The 17,553-nt window shown below is 37.6% G+C and overlaps 1 protein-coding gene across 1 annotated transcript; it reads left to right on the forward strand.

Annotated features, from left to right (window-relative positions):
- The first annotated feature begins 3,397 nt into the window (after positions 1-3,397).
- On the forward strand, positions 3,398-15,758 carry LOC308697038 (RNA-binding protein 24). Its single transcript, XM_081376090.1, has 4 exons — positions 3,398-3,830; positions 4,798-4,921; positions 5,280-5,334; positions 13,196-15,758. Exons 1-4 carry the CDS (start codon positions 3,663-3,665, stop codon positions 13,536-13,538), a joined length of 690 nt encoding a protein of 229 aa, XP_081232216.1. The 5' UTR covers positions 3,398-3,662; the 3' UTR covers positions 13,539-15,758.
- The last annotated feature ends 1,795 nt before the right edge of the window (positions 15,759-17,553 follow it).

The raw sequence follows: 17,553 nt of genomic DNA on the forward strand, positions 1-17,553 counted from the left end.
ACTGTAAAAAAAAAATAATCATGATTTTTTTTTTTATCACAACTTTATCTTTTGTCAAATCAACTTAAATAATTAATGTGGTTCAAATAATATCATATTTTGAGTTTCTATTTCATCAAACCAATCTCCTTCATTGTCTTAACTCAATTTTTTAATTTCAATGAACTCAAAATTTTAAGGCAACCAGGTAACTTGCTTTTTTTTAAGCTGAACCAACAATATTTTTTGACAGTGAGGTCAATGAATGAAAGAGTCAATGTAGGTGCTTTTATAAATCAATTTCTGCTTTTGAATTCTCATTTTACTTCCATTGTAAGTGTCTCAATGTAAACTTTGATTTTTGCTTTTGTATTTGGTGCAATTTTTGGTGGTAATCAACTTTATGCCACATATGCTGTCAATTGAGCTTAACCTGTATTGAACCCAATAAAAAAAAAATCATGATTTTTTTATCACAACTTTTTATCTTTTGTCAACTCAACTTAATTAATGTGGTTCAAATAATATATTTTGAGTTTCTATTTCATCAAACCACCTAACCTAACCCTAACCCTACATTGTCTAAACTCAAATTTTTAATTTCAATGAACTCAAAATTTTAAGGCAACCAGGTAACTTGCTTTTTTTAAGTTAAACCAACAATATTTTTTGACAGTGCGGTCAGTGAAATTGTTTGCTGTTATGCAGCGGGTGAAACTCATGACAGGGAAAAGATCAGGTCAGTGTGTTGTAGGTAAACGTAGACAAGCTCCTGAAAGAAGATAGGCCTCCTTTTGTGATCGCGCTGAAACTGAACTCCATTCAAGCTTAATGAGCGCGTGGCCGGCATGAATAAATCACTCGACTCATGGACGTTCAGGATCAAGTTCCTTCCTGACATTTTTTAATATAAAGCCTCAATTATCCGTCCACAGGCGTCAGGATCTCCACATGGCTTGGCAGGTCGCACCACACACACCAGTTCTCAGGTTGCAAGCTTCCACAAAAACTCCATCAGCCGAGTGCTTTGGAAGTTGAATGGTGGAAATGAGAAGACTGTTCAATAATTCACCTGGGGATATATCATGTTCCTCCTGGTTATATGGAGACGGAGGAACTCGTCTGTTGTTTTTTGTCCCGGAGGAGATCGGGATGGCCTGACGTCAGGTGTAATTGTTGGGGATTGTTGTAAAGATGCACCTTCCACATGTGTCAAAGAAATGTTAGAATGTTAATCTATACTTTAATTAATTATTAACTGATGTTGCGATTAAAAGACAGCAGTGTCATGAAGTATGACATGCTATTTTCCATCTAAAACTATTTGCATGTACATGTTGCATCATGTTATTAGAAATACATGGGATATCTGTACAGATTCATGCAAAAGATTCATGCCAGTCAATGAAGCTAATATATAAAATATATACTGTATATATTAGCTTCAGTGACTCACTCATTTAAAGACACACTTTAAATGTGTGTTAACTTAAAACCTTGTGTATAATATATATGTACTTTGTGTGTGTGTGTGTGTGTGTGTGTGTGTGTGTGTGTGTGTGTGTGTGTGTGTGTGTGTGTGTGTGTGTGCGTGTTTATGTATAATTTTACTTGTATATATAAAAATCATATATCTTAACCTAAAATCGTGTGTGTGTGTATATGAAGAGTTCAGATGCAAAAGCCTCTAAATGCCATCTGAAATTTTCTTATAGAATGATCTTTTTTTATCAAGCTTGTATATTTAAATTCAATAATTTCACTTAAATGGCAATGAAGATTACCTATTAATTGTCATTTAAGTGAAATTACTGAACTTAAATATACAAGCTTGATAAAAATGATCATTCTTTTAAGAAAATTTCAGATGGCATTTAGAGGTTTTTGCATCTGAACTCTTCATATATATATTGTTTTACTTGTGTACACATAGATAGATAGATAGATAGATAGATAGATAGATAGATAGATAGATAGATAGATAGATAGATAGATAGATAGATAGATAGATAGATAGATAGATAGATAGATAGATAGATAGAAACGAAAGGTGTTGACTACACAATTTTTGTAATGCTTTTACGCTGCAAATATCCTGGAGACGCAGGAAACATGTCCAGACACTCACTTTGTGTTTCTAGTTACAGAGAAACAGCATTTGAAACGCATCCGTTCACATCTGTGTATCTTTCTATGTTTTCGACTACTTTTACCTCTCTTACACTCGCCACCTGCCAAGATCTTCCAACGGACGCGATCCGGCTGATAAGAAATGCTGGCTTCTGTGCTTATCTACTGATAACCATGAGTAGCCTATATTAGTGACCAAGACGAAGGTGTGTGTAGGCCATTTTTTTGTTTTGCTTATAACGTTTGAACTATGAACATAATCCACCAAACTACATTTGAAATACTTTATGCTAAGGCTACGTTTACATCGCAACGATGTACTAAAAACAGAAAAGTTGTTTCTTTGTAGGCCTACAGATGACAATGTTGTCAAAACCATCCCCGTTAAACGCTGTATTCTGCCGTCATGCCAGTAGGTGGCGATGTCACTTTGTAATGAATAGACAAAACACGCATGCGATCACCGTTTTCATAGATTTGCGTTTTTGTAGTTTACTTGGAGACAGTAACGGTATCGTTTTTAAAAACATGCACTTTGAAGCCCGTTTTTAAAAGTTTGCGTTTTCAAAAACGCTGTTGTCGTGTAAATGAACGCCTATAACCGCATTAAAAGTTTTCCGTTTTTAGTTGAAAACAGTGTCATGTAAACGGCGGCCTCTAAATTCATGGGATCTCCAATGTTCCCGATTCAGCCATTTGCCAACCTCATTTTTTTCACATAAAATTGCATTAACGTTAAAGTAGTCAAAATGCTATATTCATATCAAGCCGATACTTGTTTAGAGGACCAAATACATTTTTGACAAAAATGCTGGAAATTATTCAAATTAATGGTTTAGGTTATTGAAATTTAGCATACAATCATTATCTTATTCTTTTTTTTAATTCATAAGGTCATGCATTCGTAGAACTAGAGGTTCTGCCAGCAATTGCCACCATGCATTTCCTCTAAAAACATGTTAAACCAGCGTAAGATAGTTTGCTGGTCTCCCATCCAGGCCAGGCAAGGTTGCAAGACCAGCATTAAATCCCTTTAGGTTGCTTTAATCTAGGCTCTCCAGTGTCGCGTTTGGAGTATTTCTTTCTGTCTGTCACACACAAATGCACATGCATTTACAGAAACAACAACTGTAGTATGAAATGTTGAACAAAGGCACACAGATGCCCGTTGTGCGCCGTCCAGCTGTTGCTCCGCGCGTGCGCTCGCTCGCTCGGTCCTCCCTCAAACCCATCGGGGTGTGGTTTGTTTCACCGGCTGCTTTTAGGAATGGGTCACACGCACTTTTTAGAAGTCACGTCAGTTTGGAAGAGGAGTTCGACCCACCTGATGATCCTTGGCTCAATCCGCTCCACATTAATCTACCTCTGACATTAAACCCATCTGCGCGCGTGCGTTTTAGATTTAACAGCTATTGCTTTTTGTAACTTCTAGTGTATATTTTAAAGGAGCGTAGCCTATTAAAATAGCGATACTGTCATTATCAAGCCTAAATTGCACTATCTTCTTTGCCTTTTATTTATTTTTTTGCACTTGAGAGCATTTTTTTGTGAGGATGCATACCACGCAAAAGGACACCACTTACACCAAGATATTTGTCGGTGGTCTTCCGTATCATACGACGGATTCCAGTCTAAGGAAATATTTTGAAGTGTTTGGCGAAATTGAAGAGGCTGTGGTGATTACCGACAGACAGACTGGAAAGTCCAGGGGTTATGGATTTGTAAGTATGAGATTGGAAGCTGTCAGACGTAAACTTTGAAACAAACACGCTGTGTGTGACAGCATGACACAACATATTTAAATGTCAACTCATCAGATGTAATGAAGCAGAGATAAGTTTATGCGTAGCGCGCGTGCTCGAATGCTTAAAACGTTAAGAATTGTCTACATTCATTTCTTTCACTGACTGATATTGAAACCTATATGCTGTAAAAGGGACAGTTCACACCAAAATGAAAGTTTCGTTTACTCACCCTCGTGTGCTGTCGAACACGAAACGAGATCTTATGCGGAATGTTCCAGTCCCCATTCACTCTCATTATATGGATAAAAAAGATGCAATGCAAATAAACGGTGAATGTGACTGTCATTTTGCTTGACAATTTAATTTCAAGAATGTCAAACAAATTTGGAGTAAAATGCAGGTGATATTTTTTGGGGTGGTGAACGGACCCTTTAAATCTAAACTACACGAGTATAAATTCAAACTGCGCGTTGATAGTGAGAATAGTCATTTCTGACCGAATAAAGTGCACAATTGATAACTAAAACAGGCCTTTGTTGGCTCAGCTGTCGAGTTTGACTAGAAGCACCCTGATAAGAGTGAGTAAACAAGCCAACTTGTAAGGTTTTGACAGTCCACACAGCAGAAGTTAAAGGACCCTTGTGGATTTCACAACACTAAAATCCTCATACATGTTTCACAAAGATATAAAAAGCTTAAGTGACCTGTCTTTAATGATTTCTGTTGCTAGACATATGAATAAACACCAAATAATCTCGTGTTAAAAGCCTGATTTGGGGTAGAGGTCATGAATTATGTTAGGTCTGCAATGTGGTTGCTCTGTACCAAATAGGGGAATTGAAGTGTGGGTTTGTATTTGTTACCAGAATTAGCCTAGTTTTTAGAGCATTTGTTGCTTCAGTGTGTATGTCTCATGCTCCACACTTCTGTTTTTGTTCTGTAGGTGACCATGGCAGACCGCTCCGCTGCAGACAGAGCCTGTAAAGACCCAAACCCCATCATTGACGGGAGAAAGGCCAACGTTAACCTGGCTTATCTCGGAGCTAAGCCACGGGTCATGCAGCCAGGTGAGGCTTGAAGAGCAAAGACATGAAAATAATATTCATGAGTGGAAGCCATTGCACACCAATGCCGTTGCTCATTTACATATCTACACAATGACTTGACAAACCGCCGATGCATTATGTTCCAGCAACATTTTTTCCATTCCATAGTTGCTTTGTAAATGCGCAGATGTTTACTCGGCTCTTAATTGATTGTAAGCAGTGACTGTAAAGGAGATTAGAGATGTTATGGTGTGATTAACTGTAGATCATGTATGCACTGACTCAGCAGATTTAATGTTTAACTTCATCTACCGTCATCTTTAGCAGGTTTATTAGGATTATATAATATTAGTAGTGTAAATGCTGTCTTTGTGCGCAGGTTTCACCTTCGGCGTCCCTCAGATTCACCCAGCTTTCATCCAAAGACCATATGGGTGAGTAACGGGAACATCTAGAATAGGTTGATTATGCATGTGTTCAGTGGTAGTTTTAAATATCAAACCAGGTTTAAGACCATATTATGACATCACAGAGGCTTTGATATGTCATTAACAAATGGATTTTAACGATTAATCGCGATTAATCGCATCCAAAATAAAAGTTTGTGTTTACATAATATATGTGCGTGTACTGTGTATTTTGTATTTATAAATACACACATATGCATGTATACATTTAAGAATTATTTTTTATTTATATATAAAATATTTAAATCTATATAAAATATAAATGATATATACATGCAAATATTTCTTAAATATATACATGCATATGTTTGTATGTGTGTATATATATATATATATATATATATATATATATATATATATATATATATATATATATATACACACACAAAAAAATTATACACAAACACAAACTTTTATTTTGGATGCGATTAATCGCGATTAATCGTTGCCCAGCACTATTTAAAATACATGGATGTTAGGGACGACATGATGTTATTTCTGAATCTTATCTAATTCTTTGATGTTGAGAGAATGTGTGTAAATGTGTGTGTGTGTGTGTGTGTGTGTGTACAGTGTGTGAGTTTACACTGGACATTACAGCCTGACTCAATGTTGTCTATCTTTCTCTGGTCCGACAGGCTCGATTTGGGTTAAGATAACTGGTGGTTTGAGGAATAGTGCAGATCTGTAGCTACAGTGCCTGTAGACTCAAACACACAAGCTCGAAAATGGTGATTACAGATGCATGTACGTTGGTTTTATTTTGGTTTGGACTTTCACTTTTAATAGTACATAGAGCTGTGTGTGCCTTTTTACCGTTATGAAGTGGTGTTGATAGCTTAACTGTGTGCATTTTTTTAATTTTAATGGAAAAAGGCTGGTTTTTGGGGTGCTGAGTTTCCGTGTTGTGGAGGAGTGATGACTTTGCCACGGAGCAAAGTTTGCTTCCTTTTATTTTCTTCACGTTTTTTATTGCTGGAGCTTGTGTTTTTTGATCATTTTGGTTTCTTTTCACCTTTGTTGTGTTTTCTGGTGTCTTGCGTGCCATTTTTGTTTTGTGTGCCGTTGTTGATCCCTCTTCACGCCAACCCAACAGCCCGACTACAAACTTGCACGTTGCGGTTTTATTTTGCTCACTGATTGGGAGTCCTGTCACACTCACACCACAGAGACTTTGACACATACTCACCCTTCACCGTTCTCTCCCATCTCCATTGTGTCTGTTCACTTCTCCTCTTTTTCAGCTCTCGTTCTCTGTCTCTCTTTTCTCTGGCCCTATAAGGCGTCCTGCAGTGGATCCAGAGTCCCTAGAGTCGGTGATGATGTGCTTGTACATTCCCTGTCATCCATTTCTGTATGATTTCTTAAACCAACCGGACAGTTCTCCCTACAAATTTACTCTCTTTTATGGTGGATGTCTGAGATGCTCTTTTCCATACAACAAAAGTTGATCATTTTTATAATGCCAAGCGCCAAAAAAGCATCCTTTTGAAGCATGCGTTGAATTAAACATGAAATTTTATAGTAGAAAGACTGAAATAGTATTTTCTTTAGTGCTGGGCAACAATAATCGCATCTAAAATAAAAGTTTGTGTTTACATAATATGTATGTGTGCTGTGTATAATTATTTTGTATGTAAAAATACACATGCATGTATATATTTAAGAAAAAATAATTTATATATACAATATTTATATGTAATGTAAATTATGTATAAATATATATATGCTATATACATGCAAATATTTCTTAAACGTATACATGCATATGTGTGTATTTATATATACAAAATAATTATTCACAGTACACACACACATATATTACGTAAACACAAACTTTTATTTTGGATGCGATTAATCGTTGCCCAGCACTAATTTTCTTGTAAAACATCCTCCAATAATCTTTATTTACACAGAGTATGGTGGCTTTGTGTGATGAACAGATGAAATTTAAGTAGCTATTTGCTAAAAATGAACTGCAAAACTCATGCATTGGTCCTTTTGTGTCTTTTCAGTGAATAACTTTTTTGGTTTCTCATACAATGTAGGTTCAGAAGATTTGAAATGTAGAGCACAAGTCATATGGACTATTGTCTTTTTGGTGCCATCTTTGGAGCTTGGCATTAAAAATCACCATGTACGTTTGCTATATGGAAATGAACAGCTCATTAATCTCATCTTATTTTATGTCTTTAGAAAGAAAATACAGGTATGGAATGACACGAGGGTTCATTTATTTAGCCTAATGCTCGTGTAAAACTTACACTACCACTCAAACATATTTTTTTAATGTTTTTGAGAGCTTCTCTGCATTTATTTGATCAAAATGCAGTACAAACACTATTATTATGAAATATTTCCATTTTTAAAATGTCATTTATATCCTGTGATCAAAGCTGAATTTTCAGCATCATTACTCCAGTCTTCAGTGTCACATGATCCTTCAGAAATCACTCTAATATGATGATTTGATGATCAAGAAACATTTATGATTATTATCAGTGTTGAAAACAGTTGTGTGGCTTCATATTTTAGTGGAAACTGTAATGCATTTTTTTTTCAGTATTCTTTGAATATAAAGTTAAAATTATAAATGTGGTAATCTTGCATTCAACACATCCTTGCTGAATAGTAAAAGTATTAATTTTTTTAAAATGGAAAAAAAAGTCCATACAGTAGTATATATCACTCCAAAGGCAGACAATCTACTGTAAGATCAGCTTGTCGAAAAGTCGCAGGCGTTCAGTGTGATTATTTAATGAGTGGAGGATTCCTCAGCGTGTGCGTATGCGCGTGGGTGAGTGTGTGTCTGTTTGTGACATGCATGCATGTGTTTGCCGTGTTGTGAGCCTCTGCTGTGACAAACAAATGTCTGGATGCCACAGCCCCCTGAGCGAGCCTTCGTCACATGACCCGTGCGGCGTTAAGGAAAACAAGCTTCACCATTGTTTTGCACAAAGGCTGTAATGCTGACACTGCAGTCGCATGAATCTCTCTCTCTCTCTCTCTCTCTCTCTCTCTCTCTCTCTCTCTCTCTCTCTCTCTCTCTCTCTCTCTCTCTCGTCACTGTCACACACTCGCTCTCGGTTTAGGGTGCTTCGAGATAAACTCAACAAGGCCCAGCATGTGCCACTGAGATTGCACCTCTCGCCTAGCACCAGTGCATTGTGTTAAAGATGGTTTTTTTTTTTTTTTTTTCATGTTCATCTGTCTTTAGTGTGTAATGTTGCTGTTTGAGGATGAAAAAGCTCTTAGTTATTCTTTATATCAGTGTCAGTGTTTCTGAACTCCTGAAACGCCTCCATTGTAGTCTTGAGTTTCTTCCGGGAACGAACACGTCACAATATTCCTCATTTAAATAATTAATGCGCAGAATAAAGGGGCGGGGCCTGGTTGAGTTAGTTAGTAGTGTGTTAAACTGGTGGTTATGGTAAGGGGCGGAACATTTCCCAAAACACACTCGAATCGCTCGACCAATCACAACACACTGCTCCAGCCGACCAATCAGAGCACAGTGTGCTTTTCAGAAGGAGGGGCTTCTAATAAAAATAATCAACATTAAAGCAGAGCCCAAAAACAACATCAAGACTTTATAAAAGGGCAAAATAGATCCTCTTTCAGACATTTTAGACTGTGTTGTGACCTCGCCAAATGCAACCAAATGGTGTTGGTAGTCAAATTGGGACTGTGTAATATATGGGTCAGGTTTGAAGAGTGCAAAGTCATGCCTGTTCTGCAACTTTCTTTGTTGGGCCATCATCACACATCGGGCCAGATTTAGTGTGAGAGCGCAATCCCGTTAATGCGCCGATGGGAGTGGAAAGTTCTGATCAACTGAGGACAAATGAAAGTACCAGTAAATTGACTAGCGCAAACTTTAGTAAATGACGTTGCACGATTCACTTGAATACTCCCATAAATAAGCTAGCCGCAAAAAAAAAAATTTTCACCGCTTGTCTTTAGTAAATCCTGACAGTAGTTTTTAACGCCATAAGTGCGATTGCGCTGGAGTAAGATGTTAGTAAGTCTGACCCATAGTGTGTAAAAACCACGTATACAGATGATGATGATTAGATCTATCTTTCTATCTTCACATATGACAACATGTGGTTTCTAGATCTGCAGAACAAAGGTTGACCTTTATTTAGACAGACACAAACCTCACTTTTCCTGAACTGCAGTGGTCTAGAGATGGCATAGTAACAAGTTATTTTTAATCTTTATTTCTTAGAACCCGATCACCAGTTTTATTTATAAATCCATTTTTCTCAAGTCATATGTGCTCATCATAAGTCTTGTGAAACAACTGCGCATCTGATCAAGTGCTTATAGGTTGCCTAAGTGACCTAGATGGGTTATGAGAACTTAATATCAATATATAGTCAAAGAAGTCGTATATACTCATCAAGTGCTTACTAGACGGATAAAGAAGATGAAATCTTTTTGCAAGCCAAAAATAGCGGCCAGCCCTCGCTGTCACTCACTGTGTTCTGCGCTTTATTTAACACTAAAGCGGTTGCGCAAGATTTCTCTCATTTCTCTAACTTGGTACTGCTTGTTCAGTTGTATGAATCCCAGTGTGCTAACAATAACAGACCAGCCTGATCTTGGACTATATTTGACATTTCTGAAACGAGTCACCTGTGTGTGGTTTTGTGTTTGTGTTGTTGTGATGATGATGATGATGATGATGCCTATTCAGGTTGAATGTGATCTTCCTACAGTTTGTTCTCACTGTTATTCTGTGTATGATGACTCTTATGGTAGTCTATATTAACACAATCCCTGCTGTCACCTCAGGCTGGCAAGGCATCTATGAAAGATTTCATAGGAGCATCTTTGCCCTTTGACCTGAGAGAGAAAAAGGAAGGTTTAATTTCATTCCTCTCATTTATGGTATTCTTTGAGTGATTGTGTTTTTGTTTTTTTGAGTTGATGTGGGTAATCCGTTCTGTTGCTCTTGATTTCTTGACGCCTGTGTTATGCTTATTTTCTTTAATTTGGGGCAGAGGTTTTTTGAGTTTGGTCAGGTTTGATTGATATAATGGTGTGCTATGTATAGGGTTGCCATGATAGAAGCATTCTCTCACTTTTTCCACTAAATATTGGATGTGATTAGCTCAAATTCCAGTCTTAAACATCATCTAAAAATCCTCATGGTGGGACTTTCATACACGTCAAAATAGATATTTCATCATGAGCTCAGATGATTCACTTAAATTTTTCCTGGAAATTTCTTAACCTCAGTTCTCACAGTCTTCTACACAGGGTTCATACAAGGTGCTTAAAATGCTTGAATTTGACTTTTTGAAATTGAAGTCCTGGAAAACCCTTGAAAAAGGACTTAAAGCACTGCAGCCCATCTGATATTGATATAGAGCCATTTCGCATGGCTATGAATGTGATATTGCTTATAAATAGCCAATTATATGATACAGCTTTCAGGTCAATCATATATTCATGGGGGGGAAATCAGTTTGAGTAAGGAAAGCGATATCTTTGTCATAGTATTCTTTTTAATGGTTAGAGTTAACACTGTAATTTACTTGTACCATTTTGTTTTTTATCTATTTACCTTTTTTAGAATTTGAAAGATATTTTTTGATAAGTGAGATCTCTGATTGAAGTCCTTGAAAACCAAAAAAGTAGTGCTTGAAAAGTCTCCTGGAACGAACCCTGTCTATAATGTAGTTGCATTGTCTTCTTGACTCATATTTAGTGAGTTATTGGTGATCCAATGCATCCCTGAACTCATATAAAAAGTTCTCACCCGTCTGTTTAGTGCAGACAGTAAATGTGAAAAGCGCTCTGAAAGTGTGACGGGGTACGTAATGAAAGGCAGAATGGGCTCATTGTTCCTGATTGCTTATTTAATCAAAACTCCCCTCTGTGTTTGCTGTCCAGCCCGAGGCTCATTGTCTAAGTGTTGGAGGGGGAAACGGCCAGCAACGTCCCTTTTTGAAAACTGTCCAGCTGTCAAAGTAGCCCTGACATATTCACAATGCTCCCCTCATCTCCTCTTCTCCTCCCCTGGGTCCAACGTTCCCTCGTTTCACACGACCGACACCCGGGTGTTGAATGCATGTGACTTTTAGCATGACTTCAGCGGCTCATAGACACAGTAGTGGCCAACAGTGACGTAGAAAAAATGACATCTGCACCCTTTATGCAAATATTATTTAAAGATTTTGTAAGCATATTGCATAGTTGTGCTTGGAATCAATTGTTTTATTTGTGATAATAACGCAATGAATCATGCCAAATTGTGCCGATATAATTTTTGTCCAAGCTGTCAAACACAGAAATTATAAACACTTGCCAAAACCAGAAAGAACAAAGAAAATACAGTAGTCAACATTTGAAGTGGATCAAAACCTTTCATCAAAGTATTACATAAATTTTGAACAATACCCGTTTTGTCTTTGGACAACTTTGATGAACTTTTTTTGATCCACTTCAAATGTTGACTACTGTATTAATAACTGATTGTTAAAGTCAATGTATTCTTTTTCCTGTCCACTTTTTTGTTTTTCTATGCATTTTTTTTGGCATAGTAAAATAAAACTGTAGCTATAGTTTGCAAAATAATTTTGTCTAAAAAATGCCTAAACCAAGTTTAGTGTTTTGTTTTTAGGTTGATTTGCCAGAAAAAGTACAAACCCTGCAATCATTGCTCTGTTTGTTTGAGAATCCGACCAGCCTGACATAGCAACAGTGGCTTAGCCAATGGTGTGACTTTGGAGGCGGAGCATCTGGTTGTTTGACCAATCACTTACTCAGGGAATGTTCAAATGGATTTAACTTGGCGATTTAACTATCAGAGGATACATTTTTTTTTCTTTACTTTCACCCTTAAATATGTAAACACTGACTATCGAAACATTTCTCTGTTGACTAAAATATTACATTTCTGTCATTAATAACTCAACCCTCATGTCGTTCCAAACCCATAAGATCTTTTTGATGAAATATGAGAGCTTTCTGTCCCTCCATTGACAGCTACACATCTACCACTTTGATGCTTCAAAAAGTTAATAAGGAGATTGTAAATCTAATCCATATGAGTTGAGCGGTTTAGTCGAAAGTTTTCAGAAGAGACACGATTGCTTTATATGATGATTATAAACCAATTTGATTCGCTTGACATGCAAGAACCAATGAGGTTCAATCTCATGTTTCGTAGCATGTTCTGTTGAGCTTCCGTTTATGTTCGCTGATCAATGTTTAATTGTGAATAAAATCCTAACTTCAATCTGTTCATCATATAAAGCGATAAAGTCTCTTCAGAAAATTTGGACTAAACGGCTCGATTCATATGGATTCGTTTTACGATCTCTTTATGAACTTTTTGAAGTGCCAAAGTGGTAGCTGTCAATGGAGGGACCGAAAGCTCTCAGATTTCATCAAAAATCTTCATTTGTGTCCCTAAGATGAACTAAACTCTTACAGGTTTGGAAAGACATGAGGGTGAGAAATTAATGACAGAATTTAAATTTTTGGGTGAACTATCCCTTTAAGCATCTAGACTAACCCAAACTAGCAACTTGACTCAGCCAATGACATGAGTTTGGGGGAGGGGCATCTGTTTGTTTTGCAAAACCTGTTTGAAAACAGTAATTCTTCGTTAACGCTAGTGGCCCGGACATTACAGTTGTACTGAGAGATATCTATTTTGGCAACCTTATATCTCTAATAATCACTAGCAGGCATTTCCTTGGGTGTTACTGAATTTTGGAAATTGGGTGCTTTGGCCGCGCTATAGTTGTGGTTTTCTATTTATGGCGTCCATAATGCAATGCTAACGTGCTGTCGTGTTTGTCTCTCGCAGGATCCCAACTCACTATGTGTACCCGCAGGCCTTCATGCAACCCAGCATGGTCATCCCTCACCTCCAGCCAGCGACGGCCTCCGCTACAGCGTCTTCGCCGTACATCGACTACACGGGCGCTGCGTACGCTCAGTACGCTAGCGCTGCGACAGCGGCGGCCGCCGCGGCCTACGAGCAGTATCCGTACGCGGCTTCTCCCGCCGCAACCGGCTACGTAGCTGCCGCCGGCTACGGCTACGCCATGCAACAACCATTAGCAACCGCGGCTCCGGGAACCGCCGCCGCCGCCGCCGCTTTCGGTCAATACCAGCCTCAACAACTACAAGCCGAACGAATGCAATAGCAACCAAAGCGGCGGACGGAAGACGCGCAGGGAGTCGACGCCCAGCGAATGCTACTAGATGATGGTGACGAAGATAGTTGCTGGTTGTGGGTTGATTGCAAGAGGAGGAAGACGAGGGAGGGGGATAGTAATTGGTAGAGAGATTATTATTATTATTATTATTATTAATATTAGTGAGATGGGAACTACATTGCTTTCCAACTTGCTGTGATTTAAAGAAAACATCAAAACCAAAAAAAAAAAAAAATCGCAGGAAAGGACGGAATCTAGCTTTTTACTCATTATCATTATTATTATTATGTTATCTTTATTACTATGATTAATATTAGAGTAGGATATTTATTGCGGAAGGAGCGACTAATCACTGTGGTAGACGAAAACCTTAAGTCCCGATGCTGTCATTTAATGTAGGCGACTGTTTTTCCGAAGGATACTCGGAAATGTCCCTCATTGTTTTGATTCTAGGGCCCCTTACCTTTATATTTATTCTCATTTATTTGAGGGCTCGTTTTGTTCTGTCGTCTTCTCAAGTGCATTTTTTTTTGATCATCAGGGAAATGGAGCATTTTTTCAGCGAATTCGAAAACTACAAACTCTGCCAATCAGGGATAGTAGACCTAACTGTGGCGACGGAAATGGAGAAAGATCCAGTGTTAGCATGTTTTATGTTTTGTGAACTACCTTTTTATCTATCTGATGCTGAATGTCCCCACTTTCTCTGACTCCTGCGTTGACCTCCTGACCTATGCAAAGCAAACAGGGGGAAGAAAACAAAACAAAGTGCAGGAATAGGAGAGATTTTCTTTTGCTCCCCCACAACGGGCATCGAACAATTTGAAGGTACTCTCAAAAAAAAAGACAAAAAGACTGAGATGTATTGTATTATATGCTTACAAAACACACACACGGACTAACATGTACACCGTAATACACAAATTTAAGTGTTAATGTCTGTCTGTGGGCGTACATAAACACACACACACACACACACACACACACTAAGATGACTATGTAGGGAAAAATAATGTGGCATTGCTCAGTATTAGTACTAGAATCAGGGAGCAACTGCTGTGTTGGAAGGAACAGGCACTGATACACACACACACACACACACGCAGTCGGATTGCTCTGGAAAGATCACTGGTTCGTTGAGCTGTTGCCGTTTTATCCCTGGAACCGGTCCTGCTTCGGGTCTGTCAACATTTCCCACTTCTTATCCTAAAGAGGATTGGGACAGGCCTGTGGATCTTCCCGAAATCAGCGACGGATCTTTATCTGGAGTCGTGATAAGAGAGGAGAGTCACCGCAAGCTATCCGCTATCGGTCTGGTCTTTATATGTTCACTGAGCACCAGCACACTTACTAAGGTCTATGTATTTCAATGAGCAACTCTTTACAGAACAGCACTATAGCGAAAGGATCCGAGGGTTCTTTGTGTGCCTTACATTTGTAATGCTATTTAAAGAGATCTGCTATTTAAGATATTTATTTTGAGTTGACTTATGTTGCGCTCTAAGATCACAGACTTGGAAGCGGTACTGTATGGATATAATGTATTCATCTCATGGCATATTATTATTATTATTATAAGTTATTGAGTAGGCTTAGTTGTAGTATTATTAACATACTCAACCAAAAGTGTTGTTGTAGGACTTATTTAAAATGCAATTCTGTATGTGCACTGTACAAATCTTTTTTTTTTTTTTTTTTTTCAATACATTTGGAATTTTAGAACATTAAATATCAGCTAGTTTAATGCCTGTCGTATGACATTTGTTTTATTGCAGGCCTGTTGTTTTTGGGGCATGTTATATCCATTTGTCATATCCAGAACTGTTTAAAAGGACAAAAAAAAAAAGAAAAAGAAAAAAAGAGCGAAGGGACATGCTGCTTCATACACTAGAATGTATTGTCAATGTCGAGGATGGATGCTGTGCTTCTATTGCTTTAAATATGCATCAGATGGGCTATTTTACACTGTTGAGAATTTTTATACTTGAACTCTTTCTTACAAGGGAAAATATGAGGAGAAGAAGAAAAAATACAAGAATAATAATGGACACAAAAATGGACACATTTTTCATTGTCACTGGATTTGGGCATGTAAAGTGTTATTGACTATTTAAATACAAACGTTCTGTAGGTATTTAAGCCTTATTTCAGATTTTCAACACTATTTACTCTAAATGGAAATAAAAGGTTCTATATTTAAACCTCAAACGCTTTGTTCATTGCACGAGCTTGATTTTATTTCCCACTGTTTCCGTTCTTGCATGCCAATGGATACCTGAATGGTGTGCTCATGGTTGGAGATTGCTATATATTGTGTAACTTGCACAAGTTTTATGTCATTGCTGCATCGTTGAGGGGTGAATCGCAAAATATTTCAGTGGTTTAAAGTGCTGGTGTTTTGTTTCTTACGGTCTTTGTTTGGACAGGCGCTAGCTTTACTACTGCAGTCACACCGCAAGCTTTCTGTTTCTCGTGGATGAAGGTGTCGTGAAGAAGAAGCAGATATTCTCAGCAAGCCAACCGTATAAACACACAGGCCGTCATTCTCCTCGCCACACACCGAGATGCTTATTTATGACCTTGTTTATGCTGGTTTGTGAGGTGACAGATTTAGCTGGCCTCAACTCTGCCTGTCCAAACATTGCTTAATAATTGAGGAATATTACAGGTTCAGAACCAGTTAAACTGATGGACAGCGTTTGTGTTTATTAGCACAAAAATGATTTCGAAATCACCTTGTTTTCTTTTAAAAAGGCATGACATTTAGCTCAAGTGAGGCACTTTTGTTTTTAAGTGAAAAGTTAAGCGTATAAATATATAATAGCACTTATATTATTTATTTAGTTAAAACTGACAGCATTTGTACTGTTGATTACCACAAAAAATAAATATTTACCCTTTGTTTTGAATTTTAAAAAATGTTACGGTGAGGCATTTGCAATGAGGTGAAGTTTAAAATTGTACACTTATTCTTTGTTAAAGGGGTGTGTGATTATGATTTGACTTTTTTAACTTTAGTTAGTGTGTAATGTTGCTGTTTGAGCATAAACAACATCTGCAAAGTTACAACGCTCAAAGTTCAAAGCAAAGGGAGATATTTGCTTTTAAAGAAATCGCTTTTTAAGGACTACAACAAACGGCTGGTAGAGACTACACCACATTCCTCCCAGGTTAGTGACATCACCAACCCTAAAATTTACATAAACCCGCCCCCGGGAATGCGATTTATAGATTATCATGACAGAATATGCTAATCAATGACTAGAAGATAACTACACATCAGCTACATACATTCACCAACTAACCATTCAGAAATGTCCTGTTGCTTCTACATGTTGTCTCTTCTTCTTGAGTCTCTCCATCATTGTCTGACTCCGGTTTGAACATAAAAGGCTGAAAGTGTTTGAAATGTTCAGTGCATGTGTGTGTGTGGTAAAAGGACACGAGCTCTTGAAGCTCCGCCCCCTGTGCCGGGAGCAGCAGCTCATTTGCATTTAAAGGAACACACACAAAACGGTGTGTTTTTGCTCACCCTCAAAAAGTGACGACTTTAACATGCTATATAAAAATATCTGTGGGGTATTTTGAGCTAAAACTTCACACACACACTCTGGGGACATCAGAGACTGATTTTACATCTTGTGAAAAGGGCATTATACCACCCCTTTAAAACTCATGTATTATTTGAGCTGTAGATATTTAAATCATAATTTTTTTCACAGTTTTTTTATGTTTTCATGTTCACACAAAAAAGCATGCAAACTTTCCAACTGATTACGTCACATTAAAAAAGTGATTTAACATTCAAATTAACTTCCATTGTAATTGTCTCATCATAACCTCGAGAATGTGCTGATCAACATGACACTGTTGATTTAGACGACTAAGAATATTTTTTGAAGATAGTTCAGTTTAATAAATTAGTTGTTTTGCCCCATAATTCAATGAATGTTTTAACAAGAGTGTTGGATAAACACACTTGACTAAGTGTTGGTGACTGTTG

The sequence above is a fragment of the Scardinius erythrophthalmus genome (assembly GCF_964197995.2).
Source record: "Scardinius erythrophthalmus genome assembly, chromosome: 10".
NCBI classification, from domain to species: domain Eukaryota; kingdom Metazoa; phylum Chordata; class Actinopteri; order Cypriniformes; family Leuciscidae; genus Scardinius; species Scardinius erythrophthalmus.